At 54.6% G+C, this 12467-nt stretch overlaps 3 protein-coding genes across 3 annotated transcripts; all 3 read left to right on the top strand.

The window, feature by feature from the left end:
• The first annotated feature begins 319 nt into the window (after positions 1 to 319).
• SODALDRAFT_335409 (hypothetical protein) lies at positions 320 to 2949 on the top strand. The gene has a single exon (XM_028612448.1). It carries the CDS (start codon positions 779 to 781, stop codon positions 2747 to 2749), a length of 1971 nt encoding a protein of 656 aa, XP_028464115.1. The 5' UTR covers positions 320 to 778; the 3' UTR covers positions 2750 to 2949.
• Positions 2950 to 4182: 1233 nt separating this feature from the next.
• Positions 4183 to 8198, top strand: SODALDRAFT_345719 (pyruvate kinase; the record flags this gene model as incomplete). Its single annotated transcript, XM_028613215.1, has 4 exons — positions 4183 to 4195; positions 5879 to 6063; positions 6189 to 6406; positions 6532 to 8198. 4 exons carry the CDS (start codon positions 4183 to 4185, stop codon positions 7697 to 7699), a joined length of 1584 nt encoding a protein of 527 aa, XP_028464114.1. The 3' UTR covers positions 7700 to 8198.
• A 2406-nt stretch (positions 8199 to 10604) lies between these two features.
• On the top strand, positions 10605 to 12053 carry SODALDRAFT_299070 (endoglucanase II). The gene is made up of 5 exons (XM_028608862.1): positions 10605 to 10727; positions 10897 to 11259; positions 11354 to 11459; positions 11531 to 11671; positions 11740 to 12053. The coding sequence occupies exons 1-5, from the start codon at positions 10679 to 10681 to the stop codon at positions 11768 to 11770; spliced, it is 690 nt and encodes a 229-aa protein (XP_028464113.1). The 5' UTR covers positions 10605 to 10678; the 3' UTR covers positions 11771 to 12053.
• The last annotated feature ends 414 nt before the right edge of the window (positions 12054 to 12467 follow it).

Below are 12467 nucleotides of genomic sequence, written 5' to 3'. Positions count from 1 at the left end.
GCTAGTAACCACCGTTGGAAATCAAGAAATCGTCAGACTTGGGACTAATTGTCTTGAAGCAGAACATGATTAAGACTTGTTTCCTCCTGTTTCCTTCTAGGGTTAGGAAGTCAAGCTTGATTAGTAGCTCAGCTAGAGGAATAACGGAGTCAGACGTATCCGTAATAGGTATTAAGGTAGTCACAGTACGAGGTGTCATGAACCTAGTAAGCAGCATCAGGACGACCTAAGATCGGATAAAGAGGTATCAGGGAGCCCGATTCGACACGGACCTTTGAGGTCTCACTCGCATCAGTCTCACACGACACGCCCGCGGCCAGTACGGAATAGCAACTTGTGCTCACTTTCATGTCACCTGGCCATCCCGATCGACCATCTAAAAAGATTCGTATTCAGAACATCCAACTCATCATTCTATATTCGATATTCGATCTTCTCGCGAAATCTCCCTCTCCCTGGCCTTGCGTTTTACATTCTCTTCATATCCTGGTCTACGAGGAGACTTGGTCGCACCTGCCACACCTACCTTAGATGGGAATCCAAGAGTGGTATAAGTATAAGCGTTTCTGTAGCTAACGAGCTGCTACCTCGGAATCAGACACGTCACAAATCCAGCAGCTACTTCCTACCTTACCTTACCTTACAGAGAGTACCTTTCGGATATTCGCAACTTCTAGGTTGTACGTACCTACGCTGGGCCTCCATCTCGCCCCTTGCAAGTCTCATCCTTGCAGTTCCAACCTTCTTCTCCCTCGCAGTGCCATTTTCGACCCAAGAAATGCCGGCCTCCAGAGCATCGGCCTTTCTCGAGCGATTAATTCCTCAAGATAGCGCATCGTTACTTCCACTCCATCACAAGAGGAGAACATCCGACGATTACAATCTCCAAGAGCTTTCCCCAACCACCGAGGAGACACTGCTATCGAAGAACCCCATCATGCGCTGGGGGCGAGAGTCCCGACGTTCTCTATCCCCCAAAGATCCCTGGTCAGAAAATGCGAGCTCCGTCGGCTCAGATTCCAAGCGAAAACCCCGTCCCGTGTTCGACGGACCCCCGCCTCCAGTCGCTGCTTCAGTCATGATGTCCCGCAATTCTAGTCCGTCGTCCCACACAGCCTTCAAGGACCGGAGGGCTAGCAAGGGGGCCAGCGTCAAGCTGAGCCAAGCGGGCTCACGGAGTGTCCGCTTCCAAAGCACACCGCCCTTGCAAAGCGTCGCATCGTCGGATTCTGTTTGGGGGTTGTTGCAGCGGCGGGAGAAGGCCATCGGGAAGGAGCTACAGACTCTGCTCGACATGCAAGCCTCAGGACTGGTGGCCGGAAGTTCCGTGACTCCTTTTCCGTCTTCTGCTACGAGCGAACGCGAACATTTCAGCGACGATGACGGAAGCAGCACGCCCACTGCCACCTTCTACTCTACGGTGACGTCCAAATCGCGCATGATGGCCTCTCTGGACCTCCCCGACCGTGCCACGCCTCGTGGAGACATTATCCCCGTCCGACAGCCCAAACCATCCAAGTCGACCGGACTCCGAGAGGCACGCGCCGGTCTCCGCAAGTCCATGATGGCGCTGGAAAACCTCAAAGCGGAAGAAGACGCCTGCGTTGACGCAGCTTTGTCGGAACGCAAAGAGGCCCTTGGCCGCCTGCAGGATTTGGCCACGCGGCGGGAAGCCCTGTCAGATGAGCTGCGCCTGCTGGCCGAGGACGGGGAGGAGCTTCTTGCGACGGAACTCAGAGAGCTCAAGTCCCAACACACTTCACTCGACAGCGAAATCCGTGAGCTCGAGGAAAGGCTCGTCGGGATGCGGAATCGCCGGAGATGGTTGCAGCGCAGGATGGACGATGTGAGAAACCGCCGCGAGGCCGGGCTCAGCGGTTATCGCGGCGCGCTCAAGGAGGTGGAGGGCGAAGTGGCGTCCTTGATGCGCCGGCCGCCCGTTGAACCTCTCGATGTTGATATTCTCGTCAACGGATTGGCGGGTGACCCCGACGGCCACTTTGATCCGGACAACCTTCCCAACGGGGCCGAGTTCCTTCAGCTCATACCGGAACGGAGAACCGTGGAGATGGCGGCGGAGTGGTGGCAGGGCGAAGTGGGACTGCTCGAGGCCCGCAAGAAGCAAGTCGAAAAGGAACGGGAAGCGTTAGCAGACGGGCTCAAGCTCTGGCGGGACTGCACGACTCTTGTCACCACTTTCGAATCCGAGCTGCGCAAACTTATGAAAGGCGAAGTTTCCGGCAAGGGTAAAGGAAAGGCGCCGTCACTCGAAGAGGCGATGCGCTCCCAGCTGTCAAGCATGGGGGAGGCGATAGCCAAACTTGAAAGTTATACGGAGAAAGCTGAGGCGAACAATTGGAATCTTCTCATATGCGCCATCGGGGCCGAATTGGAGGCCTTCCAAGAGGCGGAAAGGATGCTCCGCCAGGCGGTCGAGAGTGTAACGGAAGCGAACACGACATTGCGAGAGCCATTGATTGCGCATGCGGACGAAGACGTGTTTTCTGCTGACCCGAATGCACGCCTACAGAAGACCGAGGAACCGACGGAAGAAAGCGACAACGAGGTTCCTCCGGGTCTGCTAGTGGCTCAAGGGGATGAGGATCTCAACGGTAGCAGGGGCCGCTCTCTCTATGAAGAAAAAAAAGTCATTCGGCATCCGCCTTTTAACAGGGAAGAGAGCGATAGCGATATGCCACCACCGGAGTTCTTGGCAGAGCACGATCCGGAAGAAGATGAAGGACGTTGATGCGGGCTAAATCAGGATGTCTGGGGTGGACCTTGTTTTTCGTAAACTTCCAATGGTGTATATTATGTCGATACCATTCTTTTTCCTTTTTCTTCTTCTTTCTTTTGAATGTCCTTTTTCCAACCGGGGCTCGCAGAGCAGGCATAGCAGTTCATTATTGCTCTATTTCGAAAATACCTAATGCAGAGTAGTATTTACTCATCCACAACATAGACTCATTTTAAGGCACTTCAAAGAAAGAAAAATGGGACCAGAAACGAACGGAGGCGAAACTGCAAGCGGACCATGGATAACAGGAAGCCACCTAACCCTCGGCTATCGGAGCTGAGATGGGTTTCTCTTGCGCTGTAGGGAAGACCGAGGCGGGAGGCCGGGAGGCCAACGAGTTCGTCTTCACAAAAGAAAGTGCCCGGATGGACGAGTGGGGAGACAGGAGATTGATTGCAATAAAAAGCCTCGGTCACGCCCGTTTCTTTCTCTTGCTTTGCCTGCTTTGAATTTTGCTTCGTTTACTTCTGCTAGCCTGCCGAGCGGTCGTGATAAAAGCCATGAATTTCCAACTCCGCCTGTTTCCGAAACGCCAAAAGCAGAACGGGGGTGAGTGAAAGGTGGGGAAGAAAGCAATATGAACGGGTATTCGCCCAGGTTGTGTTCTTTGCTGCGTTCCCTGGGCGGGGGCGTAGCAAATAGGAAGTGAGTGAGTGGGTGAAGGAACTCGGTCCGACCGTTGGTATCGTATCGTCAAGACATGATCATCGCACGGGCCTCGCAATCAACCGCGGATTTGTGGATAGACCGCCGAGTCAAAGCCGTCCATCTTCTGTATCGGAGAAACCATCCCCGGCGGACCCGAATCGAACAACGACAAGCCTTCGGATCACCTTCTGCGCTCAAACCAACCGCTGGCGCTGGCGATGGCGACGGACTGGTCCATGACCCATTCGCCGACACCGAGATACTTGTCGATCCACGTCGACACGTCCTTGTTCTCGCCGGCGGCCTTGTCGGTTTTGAAACTGTTCCAGAGGCGTCGGGGACATGCGTTAGCTTATCGGATACGAGTGTTTTCCGTCGCCGCGCAGAAGAATCGGAGAGGCGAGGCAGAGGGCAGGCAGAGAGGGGGGTTGTTGGTGCATGAGACAACTCACGTCAAGCCGGTAGACCGTTTCACGCCAGCGAGGACGGTCGAAACTACATGACAGGTGGGCGGAGTGTCAGTGGACGGTAACCTGTCGGAAGGTGGGATTTCGGGGTCTGGGGGAGGAAAGCCCCAGGACGACATACTGAGGACAGCGTCAAAGGCGTAATGTGTCAGACGGCCGAGCTTCGACCAGAGTCCCAGAGTCAGCAGGTTGAGGAGCTATTGCCGGCGGTTTTAGAGGCTGCTACCCGGCGGCAGAAGCGAGAGGACCAGGAGGCGGGAACTCACCACCATGTTGACGGTAAGTATGTATTCCTCTAGGGTATTTTGTTTCGTTCGATCTGTATTTGTGGTCCTTTTTTTTTGGATTTCGTTCCTCTCAAAGAGAGCTCTATCGGTAATTACAGCTAAGTGATGGTGATGGTCGGGCACTGGTCAGAAAGCAGGACTGCTGTGTTGTCGGTACGGAGTACGGTACGAATGGAGAAAGGAAGCACGGAGCTCGCTGATTAATGTGGTTGGTTAGGATGCAGGGACCACAAGGTTGACCGCCTTCTCGATAACAATTCAAGCGGGGCTCTCGATAAGAGGTGGTGGCGTGTGCCCCCCGATTGCCGATAAGTCGATAAGACAAATTCCACGTTGGAAGGCATTTTACCTGGTTATCGGGGCCGATGCATCCCTGCCTAGTATGGCCTGCGGCTAATTGAAGCCAGAACGGGGCCAGTTTATAGGCTCTCCAAGAATAGGGCAGTCCGTCCATCTCCCGGCGCGACGCTGATGGGTCGATGAGGCTAATGAGATTATCAATTGATGGGCCCAACCAGCCAGTCAGGATACTGGTTTTGTTGAGGCGCTTGAAGTAAAATGAGGCGGAAGACAAATAGAGCTGGAGGGTTCAACCAGCTGCCTGAAGCCGCCCACTCCTGGTTGGCTAGAAGGAAAGAGAACATGGGGCTTTAACTCGACCTGACGCCTCCGACTACCTTACAAGCCAAGCGAAAAGGATACGGCACTCAGCTCTGTCGCAGGATTCAAAGCGAGGAGGGCTACTCCGTACGGAACGTTGTTCAAATCCCTCATTCTTGCTGTGCTTCTTTGCCCCTGTTCTCCGTTTCTTCACATAGGTATTGTCTATTCGCAGTTCTTCGCCTCCCCTATTGCCCTTCCTGGTCATATCGGCGAATCCGTGTGGAATTTGTCAGAGCGAGATTTAATTATCAGTGGCGTTGAGTTCGAGTGAGAATTGTTACGCAATCCCTTTTGGTCAAAAAACCATCCCATTACGGCCCGTGTTCCCAGCATCAAGTACTCGTTAGTGCGATTAAGAGAGCAAGCCAGAGAGGGAAGACCCTGATAAGTTGTCAGCCACTCATTATGGTAGCTCGGTACTGGCGTGGTATCACCGCCTATTGCACCTAAGCCAGGTGGGAAGGTGGGGGTCTCAGTGGTGCCAACCTCCTTCCCAAGACCAGAGATACTTGTTAGCGGGGGAAGGCACTGAAACTCAGATTGCATGGTATGTATACCTCCACCTCCACCAGAGACAAACGCCGTAATAAACACCGCAACCACCCAATTCGCGCGGGAGGGGCTTCGAGGAAACCAGGGAACCACTCTAGCTTCACGGATTGTGCATGTCCGTTTGAATATCCTTTTGCTTTTTTCTTCTTCTTCTTTTTTTCTCTTCTTCTCTCCTTCCCACTTTCCTCCTCCTTCCTTCACCATCATCCCATCATCCCGTTTCCCTCATCTTGCCTCGCTTTTCCCCCGCTCTTCGTCGCGAAGGCCTATCGTCAACTCTTTTACTTTTCTTCCTCCTCTTTCTCTTTCATTAGGTCAACGCTCATTACCCCGTTGATCCCCGCGTCCTTCCCCTCCCCTCATCTAACCCGGATTTTCCGGACCTAATCTCAAGAGTCAAAAAATTATCACCCGGTCAACGACAAAATAATCAGTCTCATCGCCCGCCATGACTACTCCCACAGCAAAGGACCACCTGGCTAACGACGGCAAGATCTCCTGGCTTGCCAACCTCGACACCGCCGTGCAGCCGGAGAGGAATTACCGCCGCTCCTCCATCATCTGCACCATTGGGCCCAAGACCAACTCGGTCGAAGCCATCAACTCGCTGCGCCGGGCGGGTCTCAATGTTGTTCGCATGAACTTCTCTGTATGCTTCTAGCCTTCTCCAACTTACTTATTTTTCCAGTTTCTCCGCCTTGTCTCCCCAAACCCCCTTCCCTTCATCTCTTCTTTTTGGCATCGGGGTCCGAGTTGACTAACGCGCCACTTTAGCACGGTTCATACGACTATCATCAGAGCGTCATCGATAATGCTCGCGCCGCAGAGAAGGCCCAAGGGGGCCGCCCGATCGCTATTGCCCTCGACACTAAGGGTCCTGAGATCCGAACTGGCAACACCAAGAACGATGAGGATATTCCCATCTCTGCGGGCAAAGTCCTGAACATTACCACGGACGAGCAATATGCCACCAGCTGCGATACCGACAACATGTGCGTGCCGGATGCCCTTCTCTCATGCCTGATCTTTTTTTTTTCTTCTTTTTCTTAACCTTTTTCTTCATGAGGAACCCACCCTAGACTCACCTGTTGATGCAACTAACATAATGTCTCTCCAGGTATGTCGACTACGCGAACATCACCAAGGTCATCGAGCCTGGCCGTGTCATCTATGTCGACGATGGTGTCCTCGCCTTCGAAGTCCTCAGCATCAAGGACGAGAAGACTGTCGAGGTGCGCGCCCGCAACAACGGCTTCATCTCCTCCCGAAAGGGTGTCAACCTCCCCAACACGGACGTCGACCTGCCGGCCCTGTCCGAGAAGGACAAGGCCGACCTGCGGTTTGGCGTCAAGAACAACGTCGACATGGTGTTCGCCTCGTTCATCCGCCGCGGCCAGGACATCAAGGACATCCGCGCGATCCTCGGCGAGGAGGGCAAGCACATCCAGGTCATCGCCAAGATCGAGAACCGCCAGGGCCTCAACAACTTCCCCGAGATTCTCGCGGAGACGGACGGCGTCATGGTGGCGCGTGGTGACCTCGGCATCGAGATCCCCGCGGCCGAGGTGTTCGCTGCGCAGAAGAAGCTGATCGCCATGTGCAACATGGCCGGCAAGCCCGTCATCTGCGCCACGCAGATGCTCGAGTCGATGATCAAGAACCCCCGTCCGACGCGCGCTGAGATCAGCGACGTTGGCAATGCCATCACCGACGGCGCCGACTGCGTCATGCTGTCGGGAGAGACGGCCAAGGGCAGCTACCCGTCCGAGGCGGTCAAGGAGATGCACGAGACGTGCCTCAAGGCCGAGAACACGATCCCTTACGTCGCCCACTTCGAGGAGATGTGCACGCTGATCCGTCGCCCCGTGAGTGTTGTCGAGTCGTGCGCCATGGCAGCGGTCCGGGCCTCGCTGGATCTCAACGCCGGCGGCATCATCGTGCTCTCCACGTCGGGCGACTCGGCTCGCCTCCTCTCCAAGTACCGACCCGTCTGCCCCATCTTCATGGTGACGCGCAACGGCCCGGCGTCGCGCTACGCCCACCTGTACCGTGGCGTCTACCCTTTCCTCTTCCCCGAGTCGAAGCCCGACTTCAGCAAGGTCAACTGGCAGGAGGATGTCGACAGGCGTATCAAGTGGGGTATCAAGCTCGCCCTGGAGCTCAACGTGATCAACGAGGGCGACACGGTGGTGGTTGTGCAGGGCTGGAAGGGCGGCATGGGCAACACCAACACCCTGCGCATTGTCAAGGCCGACCCGCAGCACCTCGGTCTCGGCGAGCTCTAGATTGGGCCGTGCGAAAGCCGAAAGGCGGAAGCCGGACGCCGGAAGCCGAAAGCCGAAACGCGCGGGAAATTCGTCGGAAAGCACAAACGGAGAAAGAAAGGGTTATGATCTTGGGAAAATGGACGCGATGAGATGAGGTCGTTGGGATATCCCCTTGAGCAAATTAGACATGGGCCGGTTTTTGTCTGCAATGATTATGATCTTCTTTTTTTTCTTTTCTTTCCAAGCCATATCGTCGCGTCACCCTGGGTGTGTTGTGAGGTTCCACCGGGTAGGTCTCTGTTGCTTCGTGCGTCGCGTGCGTCGTATCGTTCCTGTGGTGTCGTCTCATGGTCGCTGTCGTCGTCCTTGGTGGTTTTGGTCAACGTAGTGGAGGAGGCCCCTATCCAAGTTCCACTTCTCAGAGAGACAATACAGAGGAGAACATGAGCACCGAAAAATAGAGAATACCTTGAGTCCCTACCGCAATTGAAACGGCCATATTCGTACTCGACCTCGTTTGCCGATGTTTTGAAACTGCTCGACAAGCTTCCAAGGCCGGTTCGCATGGCCTGCTTAACGGTTTGGGGATCTCGGGTATACAAACGCATTTGACGGCGCAAACGCGAGTGACAGACAGGACAGTTGGCTCATTTCCGACAAATAAATTTAGCTTTCCAACCGGCCTGAGAAGAAGAAGAAAAGAGAAAGAAAAGAATAAGAAGCCATTGCGTGGTGAGATTCCTTCCGTGGTCATTTTCTTTGCATTTCCGTCTGAGAATGCCTCGGGTCATGTCGGAAATACCCGAGGCAAGTGCACGGGCCGTGCAGAGTAGCACCAAGTACCTAATTACAGAGGTTCTCCCGATGTGTTCCGTCTTGTCCTATATCTAGGTACCCGTCTCTCCTTTTACCCGAGTGCACGTGAGTTGAAAACCCCCCCACGCCGCCCCGCCCCCTTCTTCTCTCTTGTCTATTTCCTCTCTGCCTGCGAGTGTCGTGAACTTACCCGGACATCCACATCCTCAAGCCCTCCGTGTCAGTGTCAGCACCCAACATGCACACCAACGTCATCTCGCGTTCGCCTACCGGAGGGTTGTATCTTTGCGTTCCTTCCTGTAAAAGACACCGGACACTGCCGCTCCTTATTCGTACATTAAGCCTGAGACAGAGGACAACAATCCGAGGCCAAGGACCGATGGCGATCATTTACCGAGAAGGGGCACGTGGCTGACATGAACCGGGCTTTGCTTTGTGCGGCGTGCGTAATGTCCAAAAGCCCGAATGTAACGGCAGCGAGGAGCGGGCGTTTCGTTTGGTCTTCAGGACGATTTCCGAGAAGCAGGGTCTTCGATTTACGGATAGTGGTAGAAGCACCTATTTATTAGGAGAGGAGGTATGGAGGTGAGTCTGGGATACGTCTGATGACTGTTGATGACGGGTCGACGGTGAGCGAGGTGAAGTGTTCTCAACGAAGCCAACATGGCCGAAATAATGAGAGACAGGCTATGGAGAGACGAAGTTGGAGAGAGAGAGAGAGAGACAAAAACGGCCGACAGCAGCCGCCCAACGATGGGACCATCCGGTTTCGACGGGTTTCCATCGCATCCAACCAAACGGTCATCTCGATCGTGATTTTATTGCAAGATGGTTGACAAGACTTGTGCACGCGTCACCAGACACTGGCTCGTGAAGAAGGGGGAGCGTTGAGTGGAGAAGAAGCAATATATTTCAGACCTCGTGTCGCTGGGCATTTGGTCTCCAGGACGGGGCGATGCTATTCCAGACTTTTCTTTTCTTCATCTTCCCTCCATTTTCTCCGGGTGTACGTTGTACACGCTGGATAAATATATAACATGATCAAGATGAGGGAATGATCGACAACTGGGCAACAGTGTGAAGTGGCTCTTCTGCCCATGCCAACGCTGCCGAGACGGAGCTTGAAAAGAACCTCGATTAGGAAGGAGGGGCCATATAATGTGAGTGGTAACTGGATGCGAATGAAAAGACAACGTTGAAGAAATCCAAAAGGGGGAAGCACGCACTATGCCGCCCCCTTTCCCCCCCCCCCTTCCCCCGGCCGGTAGTCGGGATCACGGGGCTGGAGTCCCGGCTCCAGTGCCGATCCCTTCTTTATCTTCCCATGGCTCCGGGGATGGGATGGGACGTTCAGGGATAGACCCCTAGCTCACTTCCCCCGAGGCGCACCCCAGGAATCATGGAGAATGTTGGCACCCGTGTCGGTTCATTCAACTTGTAGATAATTTGAATCTGTCTCGTCACCTGCATCCCAAGCCGGCGTCAGAGGAGAATGTCTCCTCGGACCTTGTCTATGGCGCACATCCGCCTCTGTGCCTACCAGTATAGGTAATGTAACTAGAGAAAGAGGAAGATGACGGCCGCGTTATTTCGAGAGACTGGACGTCTATATGATGGCCACACCATTAAGGTGGTCCTCTAGAGATAAGTAGTGTGGTTCGGGGACATTGGGCTGCGCGACGTTGCGTCGACTGCTTCTCCCGGTTCCCATCCCAGCCCCCCTTCAGCCTTGCTTCGATTTATCCGGGCCCGGTTGTTTTCAGTCGACTGCCGTCCAACACTCCGTACACTCCGTATTCAACATCCATCTTGTCTGTCGGGGGTGGAGGCGAGGCCTAGGACCCAGGGGGAAGCGGGTATGGCCAAGTTTGGGACCTACTTCGCGCCATACCCGTACAATCATGCAACCAACACCATACAGCCAGCCAGCTAGCCAGGCTTTGGCATCAGACTGTGTGGGGTTGCGGGTTCAACTGGCGTGGTCGAACCGTCCTCATAGCTGGGCATGCCGCTCCGTAGGGTGTGAAAAGGTATATATATAACACTCGTCTGGTTCCCCTGAGAGAGAGTCGCTCGTCAGTCGTCGAACACTTCTCAACCCCACGATCCAGAAGTCTCCAGTCCTCTCAGATTCAACTATCTATCCATCCATCCTTCCCAGTTGTCATTCTCCCTTTCACAATGAAGACCGCTGCTCTCCTCTCTCTGGCCTCGGCCGCTTCGGCCCACTGTACGTCCTGGACACTCTCGTTAACCCCTTCGTCCCCCGTTTCTGTCCCCCGGGCTATGATCAGCACTGATCTACAAACGCCCTGATCTGCATGTTTTCTTTTCAGAAAAAAGGAAAAATTCTCCCGTGTTGATCCGGCCCATAACTGACCGAGAAACCTCCTGTGCAGACGTCTTCCCCTCCGTCTCGATCGGCGGCCAGTCCGCCTCCAACTGGGAAGTCGTCCGGCAGACGGCCAACTTCCAGAGCACCGGCCCCGTCGAGAACGTCTCCAGCCCCCAGATTAAATGCTACGAGCTCAACGGCTCGGGTCCCTGGTCCGATACCGGCGTCCTCAACGTCCAGGCCGGCGCCTCCGTCTCCTTCACCTCCTCCCCGCCCATCTTCCACGAGGGCCCGGCCCTGGCCTACCTCGCCAAGGTCCCCGCGGGCACCGACGTCACCCAGTGGGATGGCTCCGGCGCCGTCTGGTTCAAGATCTGGCAGGATGAGCCCACCATCACCTCCAGCAGCATCACCTTCCCTACCATGAGTGCGTTGCCCCCTTTTCTCTTCATCCCTGTTAAAAGAAAAGAAAAAGTGAAAGGGGACATTGACATTGTCTAACACGGAATGATACCCATTAGACTCCGCTTCCATCGACTTTAGCCTGCCGTCGTGCCTCGAGAACGGCCAGTACCTCCTCCGTGTTGAGCACATTGCTCTCCACGTCGCCGGTGCTCCTCAGTTCTAGTAAGTCTTGCTTGCTCCCAATACTCTACGTGGAGGGCTAGAAATATGCTGACGGTTGTCTTCTTCACCAGCCTCTCCTGCGCCCAGATCAACGTCTCCGGCGGCTCGGGCGGCTACAGCCCCGCTGGCATGCTGAGCTTCCCCGGCGCCTACAGCGCCAACGACCCCGGCCTGACCGCCAACATCTACTGGCCCATCCCCACCTCTTACACGTGAGTCCAAACAATTCGATAATCTCAAGGTGACAGACGGCTAACCTATTATTGTTTACACCCCTTAGTGCCCCTGGTGGTCCCGTCGGCTCTTGCTAAGAAGCCGGGCCGGACTGATCATTGCGACGACGCTGGCAATTTGGGGGAATACGATTTTCGATGGCTAATGACACGACCATTCTCTGGAGGAAACCGTTTTGCAAGCTCCGCAGACACATTGACTGACGTTCGTGGACTTGCGAGAAATAGGAGGACGGGTTGATGACCGTGGCCTTCACTTCACATACCATCTTCATTTCTTAGGTGTTCGGCTTGATCACTCTATCGGGCTCCTAAAGCGTCCATAACCAAACTATATATGTACATATTCTCACGTAAATATAAGCCAACTTGCGCACTCTTTTCACATGCCGATACACGTCGTCCGGTCCTCACAGTGCAGTATCATCTGACCCAAGTCTTTTCCTAAGTGCTACGCCTACGCCGTTGTTCGTATTGGCAACTACCTTGCCTTTATGCAATGGAGCCGGGCACGGGTAAGAAGTCTGATAGCAAAACATCGCCAGGCGCTGCTGCGATTCCCCCCAGCCCTCGTTTACACTTTCTGTCCCTCGGGGGTGAGAGGTTGCCTTCATCTACCAACGTCTGCAATGAGTACCAAGGGAAGGCTTTAGCGCTCGGGACGGCCCGATGACACTAACTGACCTGTCTATCGTTGGGATGGATCCCGAGCCGGGGGATGATAATTCCACATCCATGGGGACATAATGCAAGTCAACATGTTCCGGACATGATG

This window comes from Sodiomyces alkalinus (genome assembly GCF_003711515.1).
Source record: "Sodiomyces alkalinus F11 unplaced genomic scaffold SODALscaffold_9, whole genome shotgun sequence".
Lineage (NCBI taxonomy): Eukaryota > Fungi > Ascomycota > Sordariomycetes > Glomerellales > Plectosphaerellaceae > Sodiomyces > Sodiomyces alkalinus.
The sequence above is the reverse complement of the archived record's forward strand: the minus strand, read 5'-3'. Positions and strand labels throughout refer to the sequence as shown.

Bases quoted from the DNA above. Each gene is read 5' to 3' on its own strand.
- SODALDRAFT_335409 (XM_028612448.1), top strand. From the start codon at position 779: ATGCCGGCCTCCAGAGCATCGGCCTTTCTCGAGCGATTAATTCCTCAA.
- SODALDRAFT_299070 (XM_028608862.1), top strand. From the start codon at position 10,679: ATGAAGACCGCTGCTCTCCTCTCTCTGGCCTCGGCCGCTTCGGCCCAC. The intron at 11,460-11,530 runs GTAAGTCTTGCT...CTTCTTCACCAG, and splicing joins GCCGGTGCTCCTCAGTTCTA to CCTCTCCTGCGCCCAGATCA. The intron at 11,672-11,739 runs GTGAGTCCAAAC...TACACCCCTTAG, and splicing joins CCCATCCCCACCTCTTACAC to TGCCCCTGGTGGTCCCGTCG.